The sequence below is a fragment of the Sturnira hondurensis genome, unplaced genomic scaffold (assembly GCF_014824575.4).
Source record: "Sturnira hondurensis isolate 20B ecotype Veracruz unplaced genomic scaffold, ASM1482457v3 Scaffold0004068, whole genome shotgun sequence".
Classification (NCBI taxonomy): domain Eukaryota; kingdom Metazoa; phylum Chordata; class Mammalia; order Chiroptera; family Phyllostomidae; genus Sturnira; species Sturnira hondurensis.
Genome location: NW_028076699.1, coordinates 1,100,508 through 1,127,740, shown reverse-complemented (window position 1 = coordinate 1,127,740; position 27,233 = coordinate 1,100,508). Strand labels below are relative to the sequence as shown.

General features: G+C 45.7%; 2 protein-coding genes and 1 pseudogene across 8 annotated transcripts in view; 1 reads left to right on the top strand and 2 right to left on the bottom strand.

Moving 5' to 3' along the window:
• The window catches only part of OMA1 (OMA1 zinc metallopeptidase), a 56,883-nt gene extending 50,921 nt beyond the window's left edge, over positions 1–5,962 (bottom strand). For 2 of the 7 annotated variants that reach the window (XM_037043150.1, XM_037043156.1), the window contains exons 1-2: positions 5,892–5,952; positions 3,078–3,596 (exon numbers count right to left, since the gene is read on the bottom strand). In XM_037043150.1, coding sequence (XP_036899045.1) covers positions 3,078–3,577 — 500 coding nt within the window. In that variant the 5' untranslated portion in view covers positions 3,578–3,596; positions 5,892–5,952. The other 5 variants (XM_037043151.1, XM_037043155.1, XM_037043154.1 and 2 more) reach the window with 5 other exon arrangements.
• A 12,971-nt stretch (positions 5,963–18,933) lies between these two features.
• On the top strand, positions 18,934–19,560 carry LOC118985030 (cysteine-rich protein 2-like; annotated as a pseudogene).
• Positions 19,561–23,005: 3,445 nt separating this feature from the next.
• TACSTD2 (tumor associated calcium signal transducer 2) lies at positions 23,006–24,824 on the bottom strand. Its single transcript, XM_037043149.1, has one exon. It carries the CDS (start codon positions 24,669–24,671, stop codon positions 23,703–23,705), a length of 969 nt encoding a protein of 322 aa, XP_036899044.1. The 5' UTR covers positions 24,672–24,824; the 3' UTR covers positions 23,006–23,702.
• Between the last annotated feature and the right edge of the window lie 2,409 nt (positions 24,825–27,233).

The following is a 27,233-nucleotide window of genomic DNA, read 5'->3' as shown; positions in this document are numbered from 1 at the left end:
CCAGTCAGGTAGTATGCAAGAGGCAAGCAATTGATGTTTCTCTCGCACATTTGTGTTTCTCTCTCTCCCTCCCTATCCCTCTCTCTAAAATTGATAAACATGACCTCAGGTGAGGATAAAATAAATAAGTAAATAACAAAATAAATAAGAGGAGAAGAAAGTAATGAAGGCAATGTAATTCCAGAGTCTGAGTACTTAACCACTTTAGAGGCAATGAATTGCCCAAATAAACATCTTAGGAGTTATGATACAATAAATCTACCCCTTTAGCCTCCATTCTCCCCACTGTTCATCAGACTTCCAGCATAATCTGCCAGTGCTCCAGCAAGGTACAAGGGAAACTACCTCAGCACTGACTTTAGGAATAAGTATTGTTCTGTAATAGAAACTCCATGCCCTGTACAACATGACAAAGGAGATAGTAAGCAAATATAGAGAGAGCATAAGCAAAGAAAATGAGAGATTTCGCAGATGTGATCTCAGGAGTTCCCGTTTCTACCAAGCAACAACACTCTGCTGCTTATCAGGATCCACAGACATTCTGACAACAAGCAATGTTTTCAAGACTGGGACGAAAATCTTCCCTTATGAGTTCATCTGTAAAATCACAGCAAACAATCTGAAACACATACATCATTCTCCAGGCAAAATTTATTTTACAAAATATAAATAACTTCTTTTTCTTAATTTTGTTGCCACACCTAAAATGTCTCTGAAGATTAAACCAATCTATGAACTTACTTCTTATTTAAAATGTCCTATGATTTATTACTACTGAAATTTATAAAAGTGTATTCCAAAAGAATATTTTAGGTGACTGACAATAGTAACAATTTTTAAAAAATTAAAAATAAATAATTTAAAAGGATGATAAAAGAGCTGTTGGATTTTTGAGTTTCTTTTTTGCTCAATCCCCCCAACCCCTCCCATCCAGCCCCTACCCTCAGGCGTCAGCCTGCTCGCTAGGACTCCGTCACTATTTCAGTCATTAGATTCCACATATGAGTGAAATCATATGTACTTGCATTTCTCTGGCTTATTTCACTTAGCATAATACTCTCCAGATCTATTCACGCTGTCACAAAGGGTAAGATCTCCTTCCATTTTATGGCCTAGTAGCGTTCCACTGTGTAAATGTACCACAGCTTTTTTATCCACTCATCTACTGATGGACATCTGGGCTGCTTCTAGCTCTTGCAGATTGCAAATAACTCTGCAATGGACATAGGGGTGCCTGTATTCTTTCGAATTAGTGTTTTGGGAAGACAGCAGATTGAAGCTGTCGGGAGGGATGGGAGGTTGGGGGAATGCAAGGACTGAGAAAAAAAAAGAGAAAAACCTCATGAATTCAGAGAACAGTGTGGTAATTGCCAGGGGGTGAAGAGTAGAGGAAGACAGAAGAGGGTATGGGGGATGAATGGTGATGGACGGAGACTTGACTTGGGGTAGCGAACACACACTACAGTGTGCAGATGTGTTGCAGAATCGTGCACCTGAAACCTGTATGACTTGGTTAACCAGTGTTACTCCCAATAAATTCAGTAAAAAGGGGGGGTGGAGAGCTACTTGCCCAAGAACCTGAACTGATTTGTGACAAAGATTCTTTCCCCCAGCACACTCTCCTCAGGGTCTCCTGAACTCTTTTTCAACTAGGTCTTGACTTGCAGACTCTGCATTGTCCAATGTTTGCTAAGTCAGTTTAGCCAGAATCCCCCGTCCTCCACACCTGATCACCCTTGATTTCTAACTTGGATCCTCATCCTTCACCAGCCCCTAGGTGACACCTGATCCCCCTCACCTGCCTTCAGCAAGAATCTCATTAGGTCTGTTTAGGCAGAATCCCACCTCACTCCTGATTCTTCCTCTAATTTTCCATCCACTGACCCCCACCTGGCGCCTTGGCTACAAATTCCTGCTTACCCATGCCGTATTCAAAATTGGCTCCAGTTCTATGCTGAGGTCTCTTTTCTCCTACTACAATACCGAATAAAAGCTGTTTTCACTGCTGTAATTATTGTCTAGCTCTGGTTTTCTTCGACAGTCATCACTTAAATCAAGAACTAATCCAGTTGTATAGTTTCTGCATGCCAATGCCAAATCATAAAAAACTCAGTAACTTACAGAGTGTAGTTCTCAATTATGATAAAAATAAAATTGGGTTGGTATGGGAGTAAAGAAGAAGGCTAGACAGGATTTCACTGTTATCAAATGTAAGAAAGCTTTACGGGGAGATGATGCTTAACTTTACCTTTCATCAGTCTTCCATGAAGCAAATAAAACAGGATTAATTATGGAGAAGGGGAAATAAAACAAATATAAAGTACTATTTAGTTGTAAAAATGTTAATTATTAAAAAGGACTATCAAGAGCAGATAATAAAGACTTGTTGAAAATAGAATAGAAAAATAAATAAATAAATGTTAATGCTTTAAGAGTTAACTTGGCTGGGAGTGAGCCCATTTTTTTAAGGTTAACTCCTTCATTTTATTATTTGATATTTTTTAAAAGAACTTCAAATTTTATTTTTCAATTAGTTTAAATTCAGTATTATTTTGTATTAGTTTCGGATGTAAGAGCCCATTTTTATTGCATTTTTCCATTACCATTTAGTCCCTCTATATATCCCCTACCCCCAAGCAATACTACTGTTGTCTGAGTCCTTCTTCCCTTTCGCTCAATCCCTCCACCCCCTGACTTCCCTGCCCAAGAGCCCATTCTCAAATAAGCACAATTCTTTAGTTCCATAATCTGTTGCCTCAAATTCCATACACTAAAAAAGGAATGTTTGTAAAGTACTGTTCTTATCCATGAGTTATAATCAACATTCCTGATTATTTATGCAATCATATATGAAGGATCAATCTTTTAAACAGGGTCTACAAAATGTATAATAATTTTTTGAAAAAACAGCAAATTATTTCACGATCATTAAAACCTACATAATAAAACTGCGTAGAATTGTTCAGAACTTAGTTTTGAGCTAAGTGCAGGAGGGAAATCTACCAAATTTTCTTTCAAAGTGTAATTTCACAAATATCCTTTAATACAAAAGTTTACTCTTTACAAAAGCATTTTACCTGCCAACAATGATTGCAAGTAGTTTCTGCACAGGTTTAAGAATTACCAACAAGAGAGGGACGGGAGCAGCGCGAAAGCGTGGAGAAGTGTGGAAACTCCTGATGTCTCTGGTGGGAAAACAGTTCACAGGATGCAACACTGGAAGAGCAGGAACTACTGCAACTTCTTCTATCAGTTTCTGTCTTGAAAAGGAGTCACTCCATGCAGTACCTTTTCGGGCAATCAACGAAATGTCCTTACTTTTGACCCTCGAGGGGTATCCTGTTCTTTTGTTATGAAAAGTCCTATAGAAATGAAAGTTTCCAGGCAGAGAAGTCAATCCATCACACTGATCGACTCTGAGGCCCTGATACTTATTTACTATCTGGTTAATTTGTGCTTGATGACAGTCCCGTGAGGTTACAGCTAGTGCATTACATTTTCTCCAGTTAGTCAGTAAATTAAACCGAGAAAAGACACAGTTTCTAGTAGCATACTGCAATCCATGGATGAAGTTCATCTTTCTTTTGCTTGGTTATCTAGGACACAAAAAATAAACTATAAATATCTGTGGAAAATACTCATTTACCAAACTGGAAACATAACACTTTCAAACTAGGTGTATCAGCTGTTCCTCCCTTTAACACAACTCACACTAAGTACCCTGGGGTTTCTCACTCTTACAGCGATGCCTTTGGGCAATACAAATACTTTTTTTCTTATTCTTCAAAACATACTTTAAAAACTTAAAATTTTTCTTCTTTTCATTTTTTACTTTTAGTTGAGGGAAGTCCATTTTTATTTTAACACCAAATTATTTGGGGAGTAAGAAATTGATTACATAAAAACAGTAGTAAAATTTTATCAATTGGCAGCAAGGGTTGGCAGAGAGGAAAGAAGCACATAACACTTCTAACCCAAACTTACAAAAATGTATTTTTTAAATAAAAAGTTATTCCTTCCAGATATAACCCGGCACTTCTGATCAGGATCAACATGGAGTACGTGGGACCAGACCTATCCTCCCCTCCCATTGAAATAAACTAAAGGAATGTACACCAAACTACTCACAGGGATTATTTTGGGTGACAGGATGGTAGTTATCAGGTATTTTTCTGTGTTTAAATATTTACAGCAGCTATTATTATTTTTGTAAGCCTCCAAACCAATATAAAGGCAACCATTTTTGTAATTTCGTTTGGTCCCCACTGGCTTCAATAAACTCCTTCAATGTGGCCTCCCACCATTTCACCTGGCACCTTCCCCATCCCTCCTTCATCCGTTCCTGAGGTCCAGGCCCACTGACTCACTCTTCCCAGAAAAGCTCTCCTCTCTATGGCTACGCACACCTAGCTCTGCTCATATGCCAAGCAAACTCCTGCTCCTCTCTCACAATTTATGTGAAATTTTTAAAAAGCAGTCTACTGACTCAGAAGGCATAACATTATACATATACAAGCAAAAAAGTTATTTACATCACTGACAATCGAGTGTCACTTAGAACAGAAATAGTGCCTGGTAGTTCACAATCCTTGGTTTATCCTTAAGGAAAGGTAAAGAACAAGAAAGAACTCCATTCATACACTTCCAAAGAACCCATCACTAGACTGCACAGAATAAGCAAGTCGGGGCTGACACACCCACTTCAAAGAACTGAAGAAGGTCAACAAACATAGCTGGCAGACTTCTTGGATTCCTAAATTAATGATGTGAGAAAATTAAACAATTTGGATTGTTAGCTTCTAAGAACATTTCTGATCCTTAATTAAGTACCATCTCAGAATGAGCAAGTATAGCGCTCACTGGCACTCACAGCTGAAGCCTGGAAGACAGTTTTAACAACTCTGCTGAAAATGACTATTTCTTCTCTAGTTTCTATGGAAACAGCTGTCAGATTGGCAAAAATAGGGCATGTACTTTAAAATAATCATTCAAGCAAAGTACACACATGATGGAAGGCTTTAAAAAAATTAATTGGACGGCAACAGGCTTGGTTTTTTAGCGTCCAAAGGTCAGAACGCACCCCCTGCACCACGGTTGGGAATGGCAGATCTGAACCCAAACCCTTTTAAGAAAGGTTTACGTGGCCCTGGTCAGAATCACTGTAGTTGATCAATCCCCGAATTCCAAATGAGATCTTTCCATCTCCTTGGACTAAAACCCCACTGAGGACAGCATGGCACAGTAAGACTGTTGCTCCACTTTACATAGGCAAGTAATATTATTTAAATAGTAAACAAAAGTTATGTCGTAGACAAGCTTTAGAACGGTTTACACAGTACATTTTCTGGTTTTCATTGACAGGCGTAGGCAGAAAAACTTTGGTGGTGAAGAGGTAAAAGAGAAAGGGGTGCCCGCAGCGGCCTAAAAGCGATTTTCCACGGAGGAAGGTGTCGGTGTTAGGCACACAACACTGCGTTAATAAGAAACACCACTTTTAAACAGGAGCCGCTAAGGAGAAGGAAAGGCTGAGGGGCGAGGGAGGATGTCTTCCCGGAAGACACAACCACTGGTCAATTTGCAACTCCACGGCGCCACGACAGCACCCAGGAGTTCCTGCATTTTCCACCAATTGAGGAAGGAGGGGTAAAAATGACGCTTTCTTCCCTGATAATCCTCTTCTCACCCCTCTCCCTCGACTCCAAACGCGCGGCTCTCCCAGTTTCCCCGCGTGCGCCCCTTCGTTCCTCCCCGCCCCCCAACCCAGCCCTCACCATCGCAACCCTTCCGGGTCCTCACGGGTCCCCGCTTCTCTCCCCAGCAACCCTCGAACTTCCCACCCCTAGGCCCGGCCAACTCCGAAGTGGAGCAAAAGCAACCCCACCAGGACAGACCCCAGCAGCTGCGAAAGTGAGAAGGACCCCTCCGACTTGACCCTTGCGCAAGCGCACACCCTAGCCCAAAAGCCCCGCCTCCTCACTTCCTGCCCTCTGTTGCAGCCGGGGCGCCTTTTGCTCCGCCCACTCCGGGCAGTCGACGCCCTCGCTCTGAGTCGTCGTCCTACTTGCGGGTCCGGAGCGCCAGTGTGGACTGTGCCGCTCTATCGCCACCGTGTGGCCGGAAGATGAACGTGGCAGTGGGCTGGACTGTTTGCATGGGAACAGCTTCGGTTACGGTTACGGAGTCCTTGGAACCTGACTTAGCTGGGCTGGGTGGTATAAAGAACGATCCAGGCAAGCTTGTTCCCGCTGTAAGAGATTCTAAGGGGTGCTAACAGGAAGGGAAAAGGCTTGGCTTCCAAAAGACTACGGTTTCTTGCTTCTGAAGGTGTACTGATAATCGTGTGGGCAGTGTGAGAACTCTGCTTTCACATGACTTCTGGAGAGGCACATTTTGAGAACAGGTAAGTGTAACCTGAAGCCTCTGAAAGTTTGTTGAGAATACTGGGCTAAAAAGCAAGGTGCATAGTATACTTCATTCATTCAGCCAAAAAGTACTTATGGAACATCAAGTGAATTGGAGGTGCCAGGAATGATACAGCAGTGAACAAGACAAAGACCCAACTTTCATGGAGCTTATATCACAGTGAGGACAGATGATAAGCTAGTAAACAGTAAATAAAGATGTAAGATAGTGATATGATTCCACATTAGTTGTACTTACATCCTATAAACAATGAAAAAACATCTTTTTAAATGTAAGAATGTTTGGGGTTTTTAAAGATTTTTATTTTATTTATCTTTAGAGAGGGGGGAGGGAGGGAGAAATGGGGAAAGAAACATCAATGTGTGGTTGCCCCTCATGTACCCTCTACTGAGGACCTGGCCTGCAACCCAGGCTTGTGCCCTGACTGGGAAGCAAACTGGTGACCTTTGTTTCCCAAGCCAGCACTGAATCCACTGAGTCACACCAACCAAGGCTGAAAATACGTCTGAAAGAATATAAACACTATGAACAATTTTAGGTATCACTTTTAAAGGGTTTATTAGTAATTTTTTTCTTTTGCTTATCCATGTTTTACAGTTTGCCTTTTACTTTGAAGGAATTATCCTGGCATATCCCTGAGGGCTAACTAGTTCCCTAAAAACTGAAGTGACAGGTCCCTAAATCTTCATGATTTTATCACCCACCCTCTGAAGTACATGTGTCTTACCAAGGTTTCCTGTGTACTAGATACCTCCTGCTAATCAATCCTACCTGATTAGCATAATGACATCAATGTAACAGATGGGTGTACTGCCCTGTAGGATGTCCAGGTGATACAGATCCTTGTGGACTGTATTATGACAGATCAGAGAGCTGGCACATTGGCTGTGAGCAAAGCTGCTACATGGTTAGTTCTGGTCTACAGTAGATTATCGAACATTCCCCCGATTTCTGAAGGGGCCAGAATGGAAAATTAAATGGAGATATGACAGGATGACCACTCCTGCATCCTTTAGGTCTTTAGTGGTGACATAAACCTTCACCATTATCACCCTCATTCATGCAGATGAAACACTGGTTTTCATTTATTGTCTTGAGTTAGTGGAAAGGGACAGTTTCAGAGGATTTCACCTGGTCTCCCCCACTATGAGGACTGAAGGCCAAAGACCTAATATGAAGACTGGGGCCTGGGAAAATGACCACTGGATGGGTCTATATTACTTGATTTCCATAAGCCCCAACTCTTACAGAGGGTGCATAGTAATACTTTGGGTTTCTGGGTAAGAAGATCTTTTCAGATCCTATGCGATGTCTGTGTATTTTTATTTCCCTAATGCATAGCTGAGAAAGTGACCATAGGTCACAGAATAATCATTACGATAAATACTTGTTTCACCGTCCCTGTGTCCTTCTTCGTAGGAACCACCCCAGCCACCTGCTAAGTCGGTGGGCTGTCTGTGGTCTGGGTCTGAAATTGACTCAGATCTGAGAACTGAGCAAGGAGTGTGAATTTTTATTGAGGCAACCACCCTCAGACGCCCACCCCTGCATGCTTGCCTTCTTCTGGTTGTAGATGTTAACAGCACCCTGTTGCCTACCCATCTATTTCTCCCCTAGGGACACCTTGTACTATTAAACACCTTCACAACTCCCTGAAGATCAAGCCCCCTAGGCTGCCCTGACCTTTTGACCTTTCCAGCTGTTACAGTAATGATGATAGCCTCCGGACTTCTGTAGTGATAGCCACCACCTGGCTTCTATCACTTCTATGACTCCGGAATATTATCAAGCCCATCCTGTGACTGCTTCCCTTACCATCTTGCCTGGCCTGCAACGGATAGCCGCCCCTGAACTTCTTAGTGATGCAGGTACTCCTCTCATCGTTGCCTCTATATGGTCTTTCCTTTCATCCTCCCGTGGAACATAACCCTGCGTCTGGTCTCCTGGCTCCACACAATAAATCATTTCAGCAAACCCACTTCCCTCCTTCTACAGTCACCCAAGGGTCATTCAGCTGCTTTCTTCCCTGAAGACATGTTTCTTACTGTCACGTTAATGTACATTCCTTTAATTCCTAATGATGTAAACACTTTTTAATGCTTATTTGTTACACTTCTTTAGCAAATTGGCTAAAGACACCTGCCTCATCCAAAAATAGGCCTTCTCCCCAGGGACAGCATGCATCCAATGACCAGTTAACCTGCGGGGGAGGTACAGGGAAATCCCAGCTCCGGAACTGCGCATGGATTGGCTGAGAAGCCCCGCTTCTGCCAGCGCCCAGCCCTCTTCCCTTTACTCCCGTCAGAGGTCAGAGTCGTCTCAGAGGACCAGGCTCCCCACTTCAACAACCTTCCAGCACAGACTTACCTCTGAGGCTGTTTCCAGGCAACCCAACCTGGGGCAACTCCATTTTCCCCAGAAGTGGAAGCTGCTTTGATACGGAAACACTTTATCCACACCACCTCCATGAAGACGTTCTAGAGCCTGAATACTGAATTAAAGGCGGGATGAATTCTGAAGAATTACGAGGCATGACCAGTTTTAGAACCAGGCGTAGACGGGGGCTCAACAGCCCAAGTGACTCTCTGCTGATCTCGATTCAGGCCGACAGCCAGGTGAGAAGGCCACAGGATTGGAGGGTGGGTCACATACTTGGCAGGCTGCCACGGGTGGGTGGTACTGTGACTGAAGTGCCCTTTTTTTTTTTTTTTGAAAATATACCAGGCATGACTGGTCCAAATGTTGGAAATAACTGGTCCTGAATCTGAAATCACCCCAACAAAGAAAATTGCCGCGTTTTCACGTGCACTTTCTGCATTTGCTTCCTCCACATGCTTGACTTCCTTTATTTCTTGTTCTGTCATCCCAGCCCTTCTTCCCACAGAACATGAACAGACATGCCATTTAAATTTTTTTTTTTCTTGAAGAGATTGGTCACACCAAGATCCATCATACAATTTTTATAAGTCACCACCTGGATTTTTGTAGGTCACCACCAGGAGCTTGCTGACTCTTTCCCCTGCCTCCACCTTATTCTTTTTGTCTAAACAGCAGCCACCCAGATGCAGTTCCTGGGTCAATTGTAGGTGACCAGGAAGATTCAGTATGGCTCATCTAGCTCCAGGCGGGGCCCCAGGGAAAGGCCACAGCTTAGACGCAGTCTTGCTCCCTCAGCAGATATGAACGAGCTCTCCAAAGAGTCCAATTGATCACTTATCTAAGATTCAGTGCATTTCTTCATTGCACAAGTAAAATATTAATACCAAAGAGAAGCAAAAAAAAAAAGAAGAAGAAGAAGAGAAAACCGCCCTGGCCCAGTGGCTCATTTTGTCCCATACACCAAAAAAGTCCTGGTCAGGACCTGTGTCGATTGTAGGTTCAATCTCTGACCAGGGCATGTATGGGAGACAACCAATCAGTGTTTCTCATTTATATCGATGTTTCTCTCTCTCTCTCTTTCTCTATCTCTCCCCTTCCTCTCTTTCTAAAATTATTAAACGTATCCTCAGTTGAGGATTAAAAGAGAGAGAGAGAGAAAAACTACCGTTAATGCCACTGCCAACTGATAACCACTGTTAACCCTCTGATATGTAGCCCTCTTGAAAGGCAAGATTAAAATTATTGCAAATATTGAAAACTTTAGCTGGATGACATGTTTCTTACTGTCACTTTAATGTACATGCCTTTAATTCCTAATGATGTAAACACTTTTTTATGCTTATGTTACACTTCTTCTTTAGCAAATTGCCTGTTCATGCCTTTAACCCATTTTTTCTATAAAATATTTATTTTTATTATATTGATCTGTAAAAGTATGTTATATATTCAATAATTGCATGTTTATCTTTTAACTTTGTTAATTCATGTACACATGTATGCATGATTTAAAAAATTTTTATAAAGACAAATCTATACAACTTTTTGTTGTGGTTTCCACCTTTGACATCATATTTATATTCAGTCTCAATCCCAAGATTATATATTTAGCAATTTTTCTTCTAGTAGTCAATTACTTTGTCCTTTCTTAAATCTTTAATCTCCCTGGAATTTATTTAAGTGTAAGGTAGGACAGAAAAATATAACCTGTTCTGAAATATGTTCTTTCTTTTTTTTTCTCAATTTTTTTATTTAATTATTTTTCAAGTACAGTTTTCTGTCTATTACTCCCATCCCATTCCACCCCCCATCCTCCCCCTCCCTCCCATTTCCACCCTTCTCAGTTGTTGTCCATGTATCGTTTATATAGGTTCCTCTAAATCCCTCCCTTATTTCCCCTGAAATTCCCTCCCCTCTCCCCTCTGGTCACTGTCAGCCTGTTCTCTTGAAATATGTTCTGAATGATTAGGCCAATGGAACTTACACAAAACACGCATGCATGTGCCCTTCCCATGGTGGGGAGGCGGGGGAACCAAGGTCACTGCTGTCCCAGCAGTGTGTTGAATGACCCACACTTCCCTGACCCACTAGAAGTGTAACTTTTGTTACGTATAAATTCTCTTGAATACCCGCATCTGTTTCTGGACTTTCTCTTTCATTCCTTTGTCTGTCCGGGCACTAGTACATGATTCAAATTATTCTAACTTTATGGTATTGATCTTATTTTCAAATATTTTCTAGTTCTTCTTACACATTTCGCCTTCGAGAAGCACTTTAGAAATATTTTTAAGTCCTCCCCACCAAAAATGTATTTGGATTTTGATTTTTTTGTTTTGTTCTTGTTCTTAAACCTTAGATGAATTCTGAGGAAATTTATAACTTTGCAATATTGAATCTATTGATCCAGGGAACTGACACGTGTCTCCATTTATCCAGGTCTTCTTTTATGTCTCTCCATTAAGTTTTACAGTTTTCTTGTATGGTTCAAAGCAGTATACTCTTAAAATGAACTGTAACTGGTTTCTTATGATTATAGAATTTCAGGACTGAAGGGACTTAAAAATCATCTCATCACTGAGACTGTCTCTCAAACAACCAAAGATATGGGTGTGTTGGGGGGGGTGTTTTTAACTAGATGACATAATTCTATGTGTATTTTTGTGACTTCCGGTGTGTCACTAAACAGGGGATCTTGGAGAAATTTCTGTATCAATGGATATAGATCAGATTAACTTATCTTAACCACTACATAGTGTCTTGTGGAAAGAATATTGCCTCACTCAATTTATTATTCCCCTGTTTATGGACATTTTAGCTATTTCCATTGTTTTTCTGTCATAAATAACTTACAACCTTGAACTAAAATGAAAGTCCCGCAAATTCGAGTACAAAACCGATGCATGCCGAGTCCTCCTCCACCATTCTCCACCAGGTGGCAGAATGCCTGGTCAACAAAGTCTTCGCCTTTCCATGGTGTCCTTCAGTTCTGTTCAACAGAACATTTATTGAAAGTGCATTATATAGTAAACACTGGACACTTTCAGTTTTTATTATAGTTTTTCCATTACCATGTATCACCCTCAGGCTTTCTTCCACCTCCACCCACCATTCCCCACCCCCCAAATTGGATACTTTTAATATACTAATTTCCATTCCATAAACAAGTTCATTCATTCAAAAATACGTACGAAGTATACACTCTGTGCCAGGCCCTGAGTAGGTCTAAGGGCTCCGGAGAAAATTAACAACCCCTACACTTGTCTGAATTACAATCCCCCCCCCCCCAAAAGACAAGGGCCATTAAAACATAGTACCCATTTATTTCTAAGCCCCAGATAATTCTTCACCCATTAGACCATAGACAGCCAGCAGGGTCTCAAATAATTTGGACAATCTTTAAATTTGTTGTGAGATATTCGTGATTATACTCCCAGCCCTTGCACATGCTGTTCTTTCTGTGTGGGGTGCTGCCAAGTTTGAGGGTCCCCCGGAAGGGATAGTCGGAGGCAAGGATTCAAACACAAGTGATTCTTTGTGAGGTCATCTCAGGAAGCAGTGGTTGGGGACTAGACAAGAGAGCTGAGGAAGGGAAGGAAACCAATAAATGACACACTAACAAACCAGTTACAAATAAGGGTAAGTGGAGTGGGGTCCCTCTGATAAACATGGGGAGGCTATGGAACACACATCTCAGAGTGTTCTCAACTGAGGGATGCCATTGCTGGGCCCTTTGTGTATGAACTCCAGCTAGTCATTGGCTGAGGGCTGTCCTGGGCCTGATTAATTCTCTGACATTACCAGCCTCCTGCACGCACTCCTATGGGCCCAGAAAAAGCCCCACGCAAAAGGTTCCAGATGCTGTCACTTGCAACTTGGACCAGCATGTGCAGAAATGTGGGCCAGGCTCCAATATGCAGGGCAAAATAACACAGCTAAAAATCACCCACTCCGGCGAGTCTTCCAAGCGTCTGAACCAGGCTTGGTGAGCTATCCCACTTGTGTGCACCTGTGGCACTTCTTCACTTACGTCATTCCTAAGAGATAGTAGGTGGTGGTGAGTCTGAGTGAGCAGCAGGCTGGCCTGGCTCCAAATTTCAGGACCGAACCACTCATGAGCTCCCACACCGAGGAGCCCCCGGGTTTCTAGAGGCATCACTCCCGTCTCTGCCTCTGTCTGCTCTGTGTCAACATCTTCTCTGTGTTTCTGTGTGTCCTCCCTTCTTCGCACAGAAACATCGGTCATTGGAGTCAGTGCAGCACCCTACCTCCAGGATGATCTCCTCTCCAGACCCCTAGCTTCTTAACACCCGCAAAGACTCTGTTCCCAGGGAGGTCACATTCTGAAGGGCCACCGGAAGTGGGTATGACTGTGGGGGGACACAAGTCAACCATGGACACTAAAGACCAACCAAACCAATATTATAGCTGGAAATGTGAAAATTTGAAGGTTCCTCTGTGCCGCTTTTAAAGTCAGGAGAATATGAGACAGGGACTGCTGGTGGCCGTCTTGCTCATGAGGAGGAGAAGGATGGCCTAGAGCCTGAAGCCAAGCCAAGAGCTGAATAGAGCTATGAAGAGAGAAACAAGCCTGACATTATTTGAAATCCTCGGCTCCAGCCAGGCCTGAAGGTAACACCTCCCTTTCATTTTCCAGTTACACGAGTCAACAAATCCCTTTTGCTGAAACTAGTTTGATATGCAAGAACTATTCAAAGTCATGAAAAGCAGGGACCCACAGCCAAGTTTGTTCTACCCAGCAAAGCTTTCATTTAGAATCAAAGGGCAGATACGGAGCTTCCCAGACAAGAAAAAAACTAAAGGAGTTCATCACCATCAAACCACTGTTATATGGAATGTTAAAGGGACTTATTGAAGAAACAGAAGATCAAAACTATGAACAGTAAAATGGCAAAAAAATACATGTCTATCAACAATTAAATCTAAAAAAACAAATTAAGAAAACAAGAAGCACAGAGACAGAATCATGGATACAGAGAGCATTTTGATGGTTGCCAGATGGGAGGGGGGGTGAGGAGGAAGGTGAAGAGGCAAGGGAACTAAGATATACAAATAGGTAGTTACGGAACAGCCGTGGGGATGTAAAGTACAGTGTAGGAAATGAAGTAGCCAAAGAACATACACATGACCTATGGACACAAACAATGGTGGGGGGACAGCCCGAGTGAGTGGGGGTTTCTGGGTGAAGGAGCGTGAAGGGGGAAAATCAGGACAACTGTAATAGCATAATTGATAAAATATAATTTATTTTTTTAAATTTTATTTAGTTATTAGAAGGGAAGGGAAGGAGAGAGGGAGAGAACCATCAATGTATGGTTGCCTCTCATGAGTCCCCTGCTGGGAACTGGCCTGCAACCCAGGCATGTGCCCTGATGGGGAATCAAACCGCGATCTTTTGGTTCACAGGCCCATGCTCAATCCACTGAGCTACACCAGCCAGGGTCAATAAATTACGATTTTTTAAAAGTATACTATAATTAATTATGACCGAGTTTAACTGTTTTTGTGTGGCTACTCCCCAGACTGATTCAAGGAATTCATTTGAAGAGGATAATTATACTAATGGAGGATGGAAATTGTTGCTTTAATGGTATTGAGCAGTATGATTAGACTGAAGAAAGGGAGAACCCACTCTGATAGTTCTTTAAGCATTTTCCAAATATCTTAACATAATACATCACCTTGACTGTCCTTTTAACTAACATGTTGTTCTCCTGTTTTAAAGCAAATTATAGACACAATCTGATTATGCCATCCTCTTTAAAAACAAAAAAAGATTTTTTCAGAGATTTCCCTGTACTCTTGACTGGGGTGGGGAGAGGCTTTATCAGCAAAGAGAAAGGAGCCCCTTTCCTCATCTACAGGTGCCCACCAGCCACTTGCCAACCCCTGTACTGCAGGGTGAAGGTCAACCAGATGGGATGCCTTTTCCTGTTTGTCTGCTTGTCTGTTAATTTGCACCAAGGTCAAAATATTTAAGAAGCTTGAAGGGCCGTCCACAGTCTATGCTCAGCCCACTTCTCCAGCCTCATACAGCACCACCCTCCTCCCTGCGGTCTACATCCCAGCCAGGCTGGTCTCCTCTCAGAGCCTCTGACAAGCCACACTCTCTCTGCTTCAGGACCTTCGCACATGCTGTTCTCTCTTACTAAAACCTTCTCTCTGTGCATACATAAAATCTACTCACGCCTTGAATCTCAGATCGAGCATCAATTCCTTAAGGATGCCACTGCCCCTAAGACTAGGTCAGAACTCCCAGATATGCTTTTTCTTTAGAATACTTACCTCAATGTTTAACGGTGCTTTGACTTATGTGAGCATGTACTGAATGTCTGTTTCTGCCTCTGGCTATTCCGTTCCTAAAGGCAAGGACTCGACCCATCAGATTGTTGGTCCTAAGCAACAGAAACTGCTTTTGGCTAAACTTAAGCATAAAAAGGAATATACTGGAGGATTTGGAGTAAGTTCACAGAATCAATGGGGAGGCAAAAGAACCAGATTGAGAAAATGGTCAGGGATTCACGTTGGCTGGGCAGTAGGAACACGGCCAAGCTCCAGCATGGGAACGGTCTCGTGCAGATATCCCCATCGGGGCTGCTGCCCCTGGACACTTAACAGCTGTACTGTTGGCCAAGCTGCTGCTGCTGCGGCTAATTCATCAAGCAACCTGATGTATGGCTTCATATCCTCTGGATCAGTGTCCCAGGAAGGGCAGTCCAAGGGGATGAACCAGGCCGCAGGCCCATACCCCACCAGCTAGGAGCGGGACCACGTAGCCCCTGACCAAGACTCACATAACGGGGTGTTTCCCTCATTGAGAAGGCTGTTGGGATGCCAGTAAGCAAGAAAAAAAAAAGATAACAAATACCAGAGGAACTATGTCTATTTAACCCATCGCAAATCCCTCAAACTTGTGGGATATCTAGCATAAAATAAGACACAAAATATTTGACAGATCCAATGGTCAATCTCAGCATCCTTAAGGACATGGGTTGTCCAGCTGGTGACTGGTGCAGGGTAACCCCCCACAGCCACTCGGGCTATCTGTATGCCGGCCGTACCCTGCCCTGGTCAAGCTTATGTCAGCCCCACTGAGGGACGACTAGAAGACAAAAGGATAAGGAACTAGCGTGAGTAGACATTAATAGATCCATTTTAGGATGTAAATGCCAGGGTCAAGGAGGTGAACTATCATTGCTCACAGCTAAAAAGTGAGAACTGAAACAGAAGCTTCATCTGCTGACCTTGTTGGGTTGACACCTCCTGTATCACATTGTGTTTAGCGGAATATAATAAGGTGCTTCCCATCCAAATACGCGGGTGGCCCAAACGTTTCCTCCAACAGTACCAGCTGCCAAGAGAAAAGAGAGTAGTAGGACTACTAATTAGACCCACACAGTGTGGGGCCACAAGGACACAAGGCTTCTAAAGAGTTCCACGATCTAGCCAAGTGATTCCTGTCCCTGTTCCTCCAAAGAGACAGGAGGCGATGCGTTGGTAAACTGAGCTGTTGGTAAACACTGATTGATGGGTTCAGACTGCCACTCTGGATCACTTCCGTTTGCCTTCTCCCCTCTCTTGGTTTGGCCTCCTTGCACAGCATGGACCCAAGAATCTCCACTGAAACTGAGGATACACGGTTTGCCGCAGTGCCAGCGGACACAGCTCTCCTGTATTCAGTGTAATTTCCTACTCACTCCCACTGAGCCAATAATTCCTTCACAGATTTGTCATAAAAAGCAGTAATGGGATCTCCAATGGGGCTTAGCGATGACAGAGAACGGTTCCAGGAGGGAAATTACAACTGGAAGATGCCCACCAGGAATCACTATTGATTGTACAAGAAACCCATTAACTTCCCAAATGGTCCTTTGAGGGACTCCATCTGGGCCCCAGAGAATCAGCCTCCCCACTGGCAGCCAGCCTCACCGTTTGGCCCGGAACCTGGCTCTTTGCCCTGCGGTGTAGGCGGAGGGAGGTTGTAAAACCTCAGACTCCAAGGAGGGCTGCCCTAGATTTGCATTCTAGCTGGACTCCTGAAATCCTGATGCGATTTCTGGCAAGTTGTTTACTTATGCGTTGGTTTCCTCATCAGTAAAACAGGAATAACAGAACATGCTTCTTCATGTTCATGGGATTGTTGTGAAATGGATGAGGTAATCAGGGTGAAGCTTGTAGGAGAGTGTTTGCACACTCTATGTACTTAACACAGCAATTTTCAACCTCTTTCACCTCACGGCACACAGGCTCCTGACTAAAATTCTGTGGCACCAAAAATATATATTTTTGCTGATCTGAAAAAAATATGTGATTTTGACTCATTCACACTGGAGAGCTCTTGTCGTGTTGGCTGTTGCCACTTTTTTATTTGACAGTCTAAAGCAAGGGTGTCAAACTCATTTTCGCCGGGGGCCATAGCCACCTCGCGGTTGCCTTCAAAGGGCCAAATGTAATTTCAACTGCTTAACAGTTAAGGAAGAGTTACATTTATGCAGTCCTAAAATCATTTCAGCCCTTTGAAGGCAACCTCGAGGCCGATGTGGCCCCCGGGGAAAATGAGGTTGACAGCTCTGATCTAAAGGAAAGCAGGTCCGTGGCCCTGACTAATCTGGCAACGCATGTTTTCAAAATCCTCGCAGCACACGGTGGAAAATCTGGCTCAGTAGGTGGCAGCCATTGGTTTCAGTTCCATTTAACACACTTTCCTGAGAGCTTATTAGTAACCAGACACCCTGCTCAACCCCATGTGGGATACAGGAATAATTCTCCCGAAAGCCAGTTTTCCTCCTTGGGAAAGCTTTTTTCAAAAAGGACAGAGCAGCAGGCCATGGGAGAAGAGAGCTCTTTTGGAACTAAATACAAAAATGCATGCTGGCATACAGTTCTACAGAGGCGGGGGTAGTACCCTGGTTAAAGGCACAGATTGGGGTGCCATTCTCTGGGTGGAAGACACAGTAATGCCCTTCCCCACCAAAGATGCCCACTTCCTAATCCTCACAACTGAGGATCACGTTACTTTATATGGCAAACTTTATATAGGATTCTGCAGGTGTGATTAAGGTTGGAGACCTTGAGAGAGGGTAATGACCCAACCCAATCACCTGAGTGCTCACAGCTGAGGAACCTTTCCCCGTTGGGGCCAGAAAGAGAGGAGACAATGGAAGAACAGTCAGAGAGGTACAACAGGAGGATTCAACTCGCCATGGCCGGCTTCGAAGGTCAGAGAAAGGAGCTATGCGCTGAGAAATGGGGGCCACCTCTACCAACTGGGGGACATCCTGGGTTATGGCTGGCAGGAAAGTGAAGGTCTTGGACCCACAATTTAAAAAAAAACTGAATTCTGCCAACAACCCGAATGAGCAGGAAATAAAATTTCCCCCAGCACTCCCAGAAAGGAATAGAGCCCTGCAGACATCTTGATTTTAGCCCAGTGAGACTTGTATGGGACTTCCCACCTAGAGAACTGACAGATAATAAATATGCATTGCTATAATAAATCAGTAAAAACCACTATACTCTGGCTTGCAAATTTATAAATTATAAGAGGCAGAATGCACATTGGTTAAGAACATGGATTTGGGGACCAGTTTGCTTGGGTTCTAATCCCAAATGTGTTACTTATTAGATGTGTGACCATAGGCAAGTAATTTAACTTTCAGTGTATTAATTTCTGTTATCTATCACAGCAATGCTGATATACCTACCCACTCATGCTAGTTAGGGTGAAAGATTATACTAAAATAAAAGACTATTACAGAGATGCAATAGTAATGCAATTTGAAAACAAAGACACTTCCTTCTTCCTTCACAGTTAAAGGTGAGTGTCCCCCCTGGCATTGGCAAGCTGGGCCGAGGCTCCGCCTTTGTAAATTGTGGCCTCCAGGGTGGTTCTAGTCCCCCTAACAGAAGTCTAGGGAAGGAGGTGTCTCCTTAAGAGAGGGGAGCAAATGGAAGGCACTATTCACGTTGCTTTGAAGAATTCAGCCATTAGTAGTTATTTCCCCCCCAGGTTCTTGGGGGCCTTCCTGTCATGCTGACATGAGTGATCATTTAAGAAATGTATACTCAGGGCTGCAACGCCAAGACAGGTCTGAGTGGAGGACACAAGCCACCAGGAGCACCAACAACCATGGCCTCCAAGTGTCCCAAGTGCAACAAGACGGTGTACTTTGCTGAGAAGGTGAGCTCCATGGGCAAGGCCTGGCACAAGTTCTGTCTCGAGTGTGAGCGCGGCAGCAGGACCCTGGTGTCTGGGGGCCACGCCGGGCGTGGTGGGAAACCGTTTTGCCACAAGCCCTACTACACCACACTGTTGGGACACGAAGGTATGAACATTGGAGGGGCTAGCTTCAACACCTACGAGAAGCTGCCCCTCAGAGGGGCTGTAGGTGACTGGCCCTGTTGAGGTCCCTGTGGCACGAGCTGTGGATAGGAAGGCAAGTGGCCCCCCAAAGGGGCCCAGCAAAGCCACTAGTATCACCGCATTCACCAGGGAACCCAACATGTACCCTGGTTGCAACAAGAGGGGCCACTTTGCCGAGAAGGTGACGTGTCTATGCAAGGGCTGGCACTGGCCGTGCCTGCGCTGTGACTGCTGTGGAAGACGCTGACTCCGGGTGGGCACGGGCACACGATGGCCAGCCTGACTGCCACAGGCCCTGCTGTGGACCCGAGGAACTGAATACTGGAGCTGTGGGCAGCTGCATCTATGACAGGGGCCACAAGGGCAAAGTTCAGCCCAAGGGCCCTGCCACAGGGCCCACTGCTTGGCTCTGTAGGGAGAGGGACCAGATGCCCAGTGCCACCTAGCCTCAGCACAGCCTGCCCTGGAGTCCAGGACCTGCCTGTTGGGGGAGGGACAAGCCACAGGGGGCATCTTCAGAAGAGACTGGCCCATCCCTGTTTCTCTAGGTGTGCCTACCTTTGTGTCCCCGTGCCATGTTGCCTCCTTTTGTGTCCTTGTACCCCCTTGTCCTCATGTGTCTCCAGGTCTGTGTGTCTCCCGGCTATGGCTGGGTCCCTCTATGGATCCCTCTCAGGGGGCCACCCACGCGCCCCCTCCTGCTGCTCCATGCCTCCCCAGTGTTATTTATCTCCCTTTGCCACCCTGGACATAGCCAGCCACAGCCTCATAGTGTCCCTGGATGGGTCCTCTGCCTTTTCACACTGCCTTGCAAGCACCCACCCACCATCCTCCCATGGTTCACACACAATGGGAGATTTTCAATGTCAATAAAGTGTTTTAAGATTGCAGGACAAAAGAAGGAAGGAAGGACTGTATACTCGATCTTTTCATATCTTATATCTAATCCTACAAATCAAACATATTAGCTAAGTGTCTACCTATGTTACAAATAAGAAAACAGGAGTCTAAAAAGCCAGGTAACTCCAAAGCCCACACACTTACATTCAACCAAAGTATATTTCCCATTTAAGTGATAGTAGAAAGCTAAAGAATACCACAACTTAAGAACAGAAATGATCAAGGAAAAAAATTAACAGGAGAGCAACCTGGGAGACAAGTGTAACAAACATGGGACAAGACAGGAGGCAGCACACCGAAGCTCTGGGGTAGCTCTGTCCCTATCTGCCTGACTTGGGTAAATCCATTCTCCTCTCTGCGCCTCAGTTTCTTCATCTGTAGGGTGGAGCCAAGGATTGAAATGATTCCCTTTCCAGTTCTGATGTTCTGGGATTCTATTTGGAAAGCAGTGAAACCATAAGTATGTAGGCGAAAAGAAATGGTATGATTTTAAAACTTGCCCCAATTTAAAAAATAACCAGAGTGGATAAAACCCCAGTGACCAAAACCAGGAAATCCGTTGAGCCTGGGAGCTCAAGAGACAAGCTGTAACCTGCTGGTCAGTCACACCTGTCCTCACATTCCTTCTGAGGGCAGACCTGCCCTTGGCCACAAAGAGGTGAATGGAAGTTTTGAGGGGAAATCCTGGAGGTGGAGGCTTAGCCCAGGACGACAGCCAGTTCTGGCGAGTCCTGTTCCCAGCAGCAGTAAGCTAAGTTTCCAAACAGAAGTATGAGGGACTCCTCCTCGGAAGGAAATGAGAAAGGTGTTTTAATCCGCTTGGTGCATGAGATAGCAACCTCGCCTGGGAAACCAGACAGTTTCTAAACCGTGGAGAATACGTGATCATGAATTAATTACCCAACCTTTTTGGACCTCAGTTTTCTTACACATAAAATGAACATAATCTATAGGAGAGAAGAAAATTTAAACTATAGTGAACTCTGAGTGCCAAGATTGTTCTAAGCCAATGTCAAACTCATTTTCACCAGAGGTCACATCAGCCTCAAGGGTGACTTCACAAGGCCGAATATAATGTTAGGACTGTATAAATGTAACTACTTCTTAACAGTTAAGTGAGTGCTCAGCACTGCCACTGGGCAGAAACAAGGTGCCGGCTGGATAAAACACGGTGGAGGGCCGGATTCGTCCCACAGGCCTTGTGGTTGCCACCTGGGTTCTAGGCACTCATACCAATGACTCATTTAGTCTTTGCAATAATGAGATTTGTAGTTTCGTTCAACAAAGGAAGCAACTGAGGAGGGTTACGTGACTTTCTTGCCAGTGGAGCAGAATATGAACTTAAATGTGTCAATACTTGGGTTATTTCCAGTAAGCCAAGGTCTCAAAAATGACACTGTGAACGTGCTCTGCAAACGATCAAATGCAATGAAGTGTGGGGATTTATAGACCCAGATTAATGCAGAAATGTAGAAATTATCCAGAAGCGACATTCTGATGAAGGAATGCCCCTCCCCCCACCCCCCACCCCCCACCAGGGCTTTTTCCATTGTGCAGCCTCCTACTCAATCCTTAATCTGTTTATCTGCAGTCAAGATATATTATTTTGAAGGGACTCTTCAAACGACAGCCACCTGATATAGTGAAAGGAATACTGGACTAGGAATCAAAAGACTTTCTCGTCTAGTTCCAGCTATGCCACTGAAACATTCATCTTGATAAGCCACTCGCCCTTTCCTCTGTAAAATGAGCGGTTGGGTTACAGGTGATTGCCAAGGCCCCTTCAGCTATGGCACCTCGACGACTCAGAGAAGCAGAAAGCAGCGCTGTAAGGGTTCCCATCCTAATTTGGGGTACTTCGGCCATCCTTCCTATGGTGGGGAAGCCAGCCCACCCTCCCCCTGCCCCCTGTTTAGCCCCTTTTGAGCCTGAGAGATGGTTTGGAGCCTGGGAGCTCTCTGGCCGTAAAGTACCCACTCTACCAGTGCACACGAGCCACAGTCCCCAGCAGTGAAGGCAGTGTCTGAGAGCCGCCACCCCTTCCACACAGTCCGCCAGTTCTTAACTGATGTTTCTCAGTCCTGAGGGGTCGGCAACGACCACTAGACATAGCAGGGCTGGGAGGAGAAACATCAGGCTGATTCCAGGGCAACAAACTAAGGCCTGAACCCAGCTATTTGCTATTACTGCAACAATAGGTATAGAAGGATAGGACAACCACTCCTATACCTATTGTTGCAGTAATTTCCAAGGAACTGCAGGAACTTGTTTGCCTATAGGCTACCAAGCAGCTGAACTCCACAAAAACGAATGGGAACGACTGAAAACACGGAGGCAAGTGGACAGGAGGCAAGTTGCTGGTTTTTACAGCACATAGGAGGTAAACATTGTTAAAGCATATTGCTGGCAACAATCTGAGGAAAACAACCTTGGCACACACACCCAGAGAGCCACGGCATAGGGCCCTCTGACAGACTGGCTGCATCGGTGTAGGAAAGTCATGTAACCCCTTTCATAGCCACATCATGTGGGATTAAGTAAATTGCCAAGGACTAAATGGGAGTTGCACCACCTACTTCCAAACAGGGCCAGGACTGGAGAGAGATACAGCTCCTGAAACAAACAGGTTTCCTCCCCTACTTAAGAATTCTTATTGGGAAACACACGAAGGCTGGTCCCTGTTCCCAACAATAGCACCTAGTTCCAGCCTCCTCCCTCCAACCCAGCCTCCGCGGTTTGAGGGAGGTTCCCAAATCATCTTACTTAGGAAAACCAGTAACTGGACCAGCCTGTTACTGTTAAAATGCCTGCTCCCGCAAAAGAGAAAAAACAGGGTTAGAATTTAAAATTAGAAATCCGGGTGGTAGGAAATTAGAGACCAAACTGATATAAATTTGGAGCAAGTTCTCACCAATTCCATCGTTGATGCCTTTTCCATATTTTATTAAATTCGTGGTTTTTTTAAAAAAAATCACAGCAGCATTTATCAAAGACAACATATGTACAAACATTTTACAAAAGAAACATGACTAACATCAGCTGTAACAAGGGGGTGCGGAAAGCGGAATGCCGGGTCTCCGGGTGCAGTCCGCCCCCAAAGACGACTAGCAAGTGCCCAGGCAGCTGAAACCGACTTCTTTCCAGGAGACAAGTGGCCGGCAATGCAAACGACGGGAAATGCGGACACTAAGCGGACCCGATTAGGGAACTCCTCGTCAAGAAGGCCACGAGCCAAGTGGAGCTGATCGAATAACTGAATCCCAAGACACTAAAATCGACGTTCCCCACCTAAACGCAGGTAAGCCTTCAACATTAATGGTGGCACTTGTAAAGATGCTGGCTTGTCGTACAGGCACTTGATTCTCAAACACAGCCTCACGCCAGGCTTTCCTTAACTCTTCGAGTCAGGTTCCTTGTTGGACCAAAAGGGAAGGAATTTTAGAAATGCTTCCTTCAAGGCAGACGTCACAAAGAAAGGGGGCCAAGGCCGGTTAAAGTTGGTGGGGTGCAGAGAGACAAGAATTTGGGGAGAGTAAAGGGTGTTTTGGGCCGAGAATGAAGAAGCGCGACTCACTCCAGGCTGGGAAACCCGCGGGAACCCCGTACCCCACCCCGCCCGTACCTACAGGCTTGGTTCCCTTCTCAACTCCCCCATCTCCTTGATCTCCACCTTCCTGTACTTCCCGGACCTCCTCCAGTTGGTAATCACCAGGACGGCCACGCCGGCGACGAGGGCCAACACAACCACCACAATGACGGCGACGAGGCCGCCGGTGAGGCGCTTCATCGAGAACTGCGGCGGCTTCTCGTCCAGGTAGAAGATGAGCGGCGTCTCCATCAGCAGGGGCTCGCCGCGCACACGCACGTCCAGGCCGCCGCGGCCCGGGAACACCGACTCGCCCTTGACGTCCCTCTCGAAGTAGTAGGCGACGTCCGCGATGTCCACGTCGCCGGGGGCCTTCTGCGACGCGTTCTGCCGCAGCTCGATCTGGATGGTGGGCGCCTCGTAGTGCACCGCCGCCACAAACCTGGGAGGCAGCAGGTAACGCTCGCGGAAGAGCCGCCGCAGCTCGGCGTCCAGGTCCGAGTGATTGAAGGCGCGGCGCGTCGGGTGGTGGCGCAGGTCAATGAGGATGTGGTGGGTGCGCACCAGCTCGTCGCAGAGCAGGCTCAGGTCGCCCTTGTCCGTGCGGCGCACGCCCACCGAGTTCACGCACCAGCACACCGACGTCTGGTTGCACTGGCGGGCCTTGAAGCGGCCCTGATGGTCGCAGTCGGGGTCGTACAGGCCGTCGTTGTCCACGATCGCGTGCTCGCTGGGGCGCACGAGCGCACGGCCGCTTTTGCGGGCACTCATGCGCGCCTTGAGCAGCAGGCACTTGGAGGTCAGCGAGGAGCAATTGACTTCGAAGTTAGTGCCGAGCGCTCGGCACTGGCAGCGGCCGCCTGGGTATTCCCGGCTACATATGGTCATCTTATTTGTGGCGCACGTACAGTTGTCCTGTGCGGCCGCCTGGCCGGTCACAGCCGCCAGCAGCAGCAGCAGAAGCAGCGGCAGCGACCGCAACTCGAGGCCCGGGCCCGGAGCCATGGTGGGGCGAGGTGCGCGGACGGGACGCAGGCTCACGGGCGCTGGAACTCTGCTGCACTCTGCGGTCCCCGGTCTGGTGCGGTCTCAGGACGTCTGCGGCTGGCTGGTCCCTTCGGCTCTTATACTCCGCCGGACCTGCCCGGCTGGTTCCGCCGCCAACTCACCCTCTGGTATTTTGGTGACACATCCTGCGCGCCCCTCCTCCCCCCAGTCCCCGTCCCCACAGAAGGCACAGCCGGACCTGCGCCTCCCGCGATAGGATAAGGGAGCAGGAGCCGCCCCCGCCTCCTCTGGACCGAAAGCCGGAGAGAAGAAAACCGATACTCACCTGCGGGCTGGCCGTGACCCGCCCCCTGCGCGTCCGGCTCCACCTGGAGAGGGCCCCGCCCTTGACGCGGCTTCTAGCAGGGCACCTTGGACGTCCCGGCCGCTCTCCTAGTCTGCAGTTCTCAGAAATTTCAGTGAAAATTATCGTGGGACTGTACTGCTTTTATCCCGCCCCCCTTTTCTCTCTCCCTTTCCCAACTTCTATCCGTGATTTAAGTTCTTTCACTTCCTCGCTTCGTTACGTTTCCCAGCTCTCTAATCGCACACGTTTATACAGTTTACAGTTCACAAACATTATCTCAGCCTCATCTCAGTCCTGACAGGTTCCCAGCATCTATCTATCAGACCCGTTTTATGGGTGACGAGATTAAGGCTTTGAGACTTAAAGTGGCCCAGCCCTCAATTTCCTCCGATTTCTGGGAGAGGGCCTTGGTTCTCTGCCTGGCTGGTAGGAGCCCTTGAGTGTGGATGGAAACGGAGCGATGCAGAACTGAAGGAAGCTGAGGCAGCAGTTGTTACTCCGAGGATGGTTGGTAAAACCCAGGCGTCCTGGTGTTCAGTGTGGGAGAAGCTCTGTTAACCACTCCCCCCTACACCCAACATGTATGCCTGTACTCAATGTAGGGAGGTGAAAAGAAACACATTCTTTAAAAGAACCAGCAAGACTATAAGGAGTTCTTTGCACGATTTGACTCTAAAGGAGCAAAATACTGCTTTTTCTTTTTCTGTGCTCCATGTAAGTAGCCAAACAACTGCAAATAATGAAAAGAATGGAGCCTGTGGGAAGTTGCTTGTCTGCCCCTGTATGGCTCCTTTAATGGGATGGAGGGGTTGCAGCCTCTTTTTCTGAATCATCGAGAAAGTCCGGGGTTTTGGAGCTTTGGCACGATTAATAGTAATCAACAAGCTGTAATTATTTCCACCTCTTCTGTCCAAGCACAGTTTATATGTTCTGAATCTAAAGAACATGAGCAGTAGCATTGTACAAGGCAGGTGTTTAACACATGGGAGCCAACCAGGCCTCCACCCCATTAATTTTCAAGCAATTCCTGAGGCAAGTAGGCAGAAATATATTCTTCTCCCTTTGCAGGCAGAGAAAGCAGAGATGGGGGGAGGGGTGCAGTTTTTATCAACAAGCATCAGTTGTTGTGGGCTCTCTGGAACCACTGGCCGAGACAAGTGTCCCAGTTTCTTTTCCACTCTCCAATGTGCTGAGAAGGCTTTCTCAATCTCAAATCTGTCCCCATCTCCTCTCTGCTGAAAACCCCTTAGGCACTGAGGAAAAGGTGCTCTTGGCTCCTAGGAGAAACTTCGTGCTGTTCAAGTTAGTACACCACACCACATATGGCCTTGGGCAAGCTACTTAACTTCTCTGTGCCTTAGTTGCTGCATCTGTAAAATGGGGATAATAAAAGGCAGATATGAGAATCCGTGTAGGACCTGCCCAGAACAGTACCTATTCTAACAGTCTCTGCACTTAGGAAGTGTAGTAAAGTGTTAGCTGCGGTCGTGGTCACCACCATAGTCATCATTATCATTTTCATCTTTTTCCTGCCAGCCTCTCTAGTCTCTCTCCTGTTTTTAGGCCTTTGTAGAGTCGTCTACCTGGACTTTCCCCTTCTTTATCTGTGTAGCACATCATTGTGTTATTCTACTCAGCCCTTGGTAACCTCCAGAAAGCCTTCCTGTGCACACAGGGAAATGCCCCTTCCGTGTACTGTCCTAATTTCTATAACACATGAGAATGGCAACAGTGACTTCCCTGGACTTCTGCCTTCTCATCTAAAATTGAAATATTAGCATCTCTCTATGTGTATCATTCTGAGAATTAAATCTAAATAGAAGAGATAGTAGATGCTGAAGCTTTGTAAACTGTAAAAATGTTAGATTATATTCCTATTTTTTAAAATATCTATCATATTTTCCCACTTTCCCAGCTACTGACTAGGGAGCCACAATCTGCTATAACTGGGAAAACTACCTGCCTGATGTTTCAAATGGGCCCCAGGCCGACAAGAGGGAAGCTGAGAGGGAAGGGTTCTCAGGACTGAGGAATGTATACAGTTGTCTCTGGCTCTGTGGCTAGGACAGCCCCAAACGGCTGGGCCTTCTTTGTGCTAGTGCTGAGTTCTCCAGACCTCTCTGCTAATTTCCATTCGTGTTAAGAAGTGGATAAAAGGACTCTGTCCTCAGTATCCTCTGTGGAAGATGGCACAAACCGAAAATAACCACCTA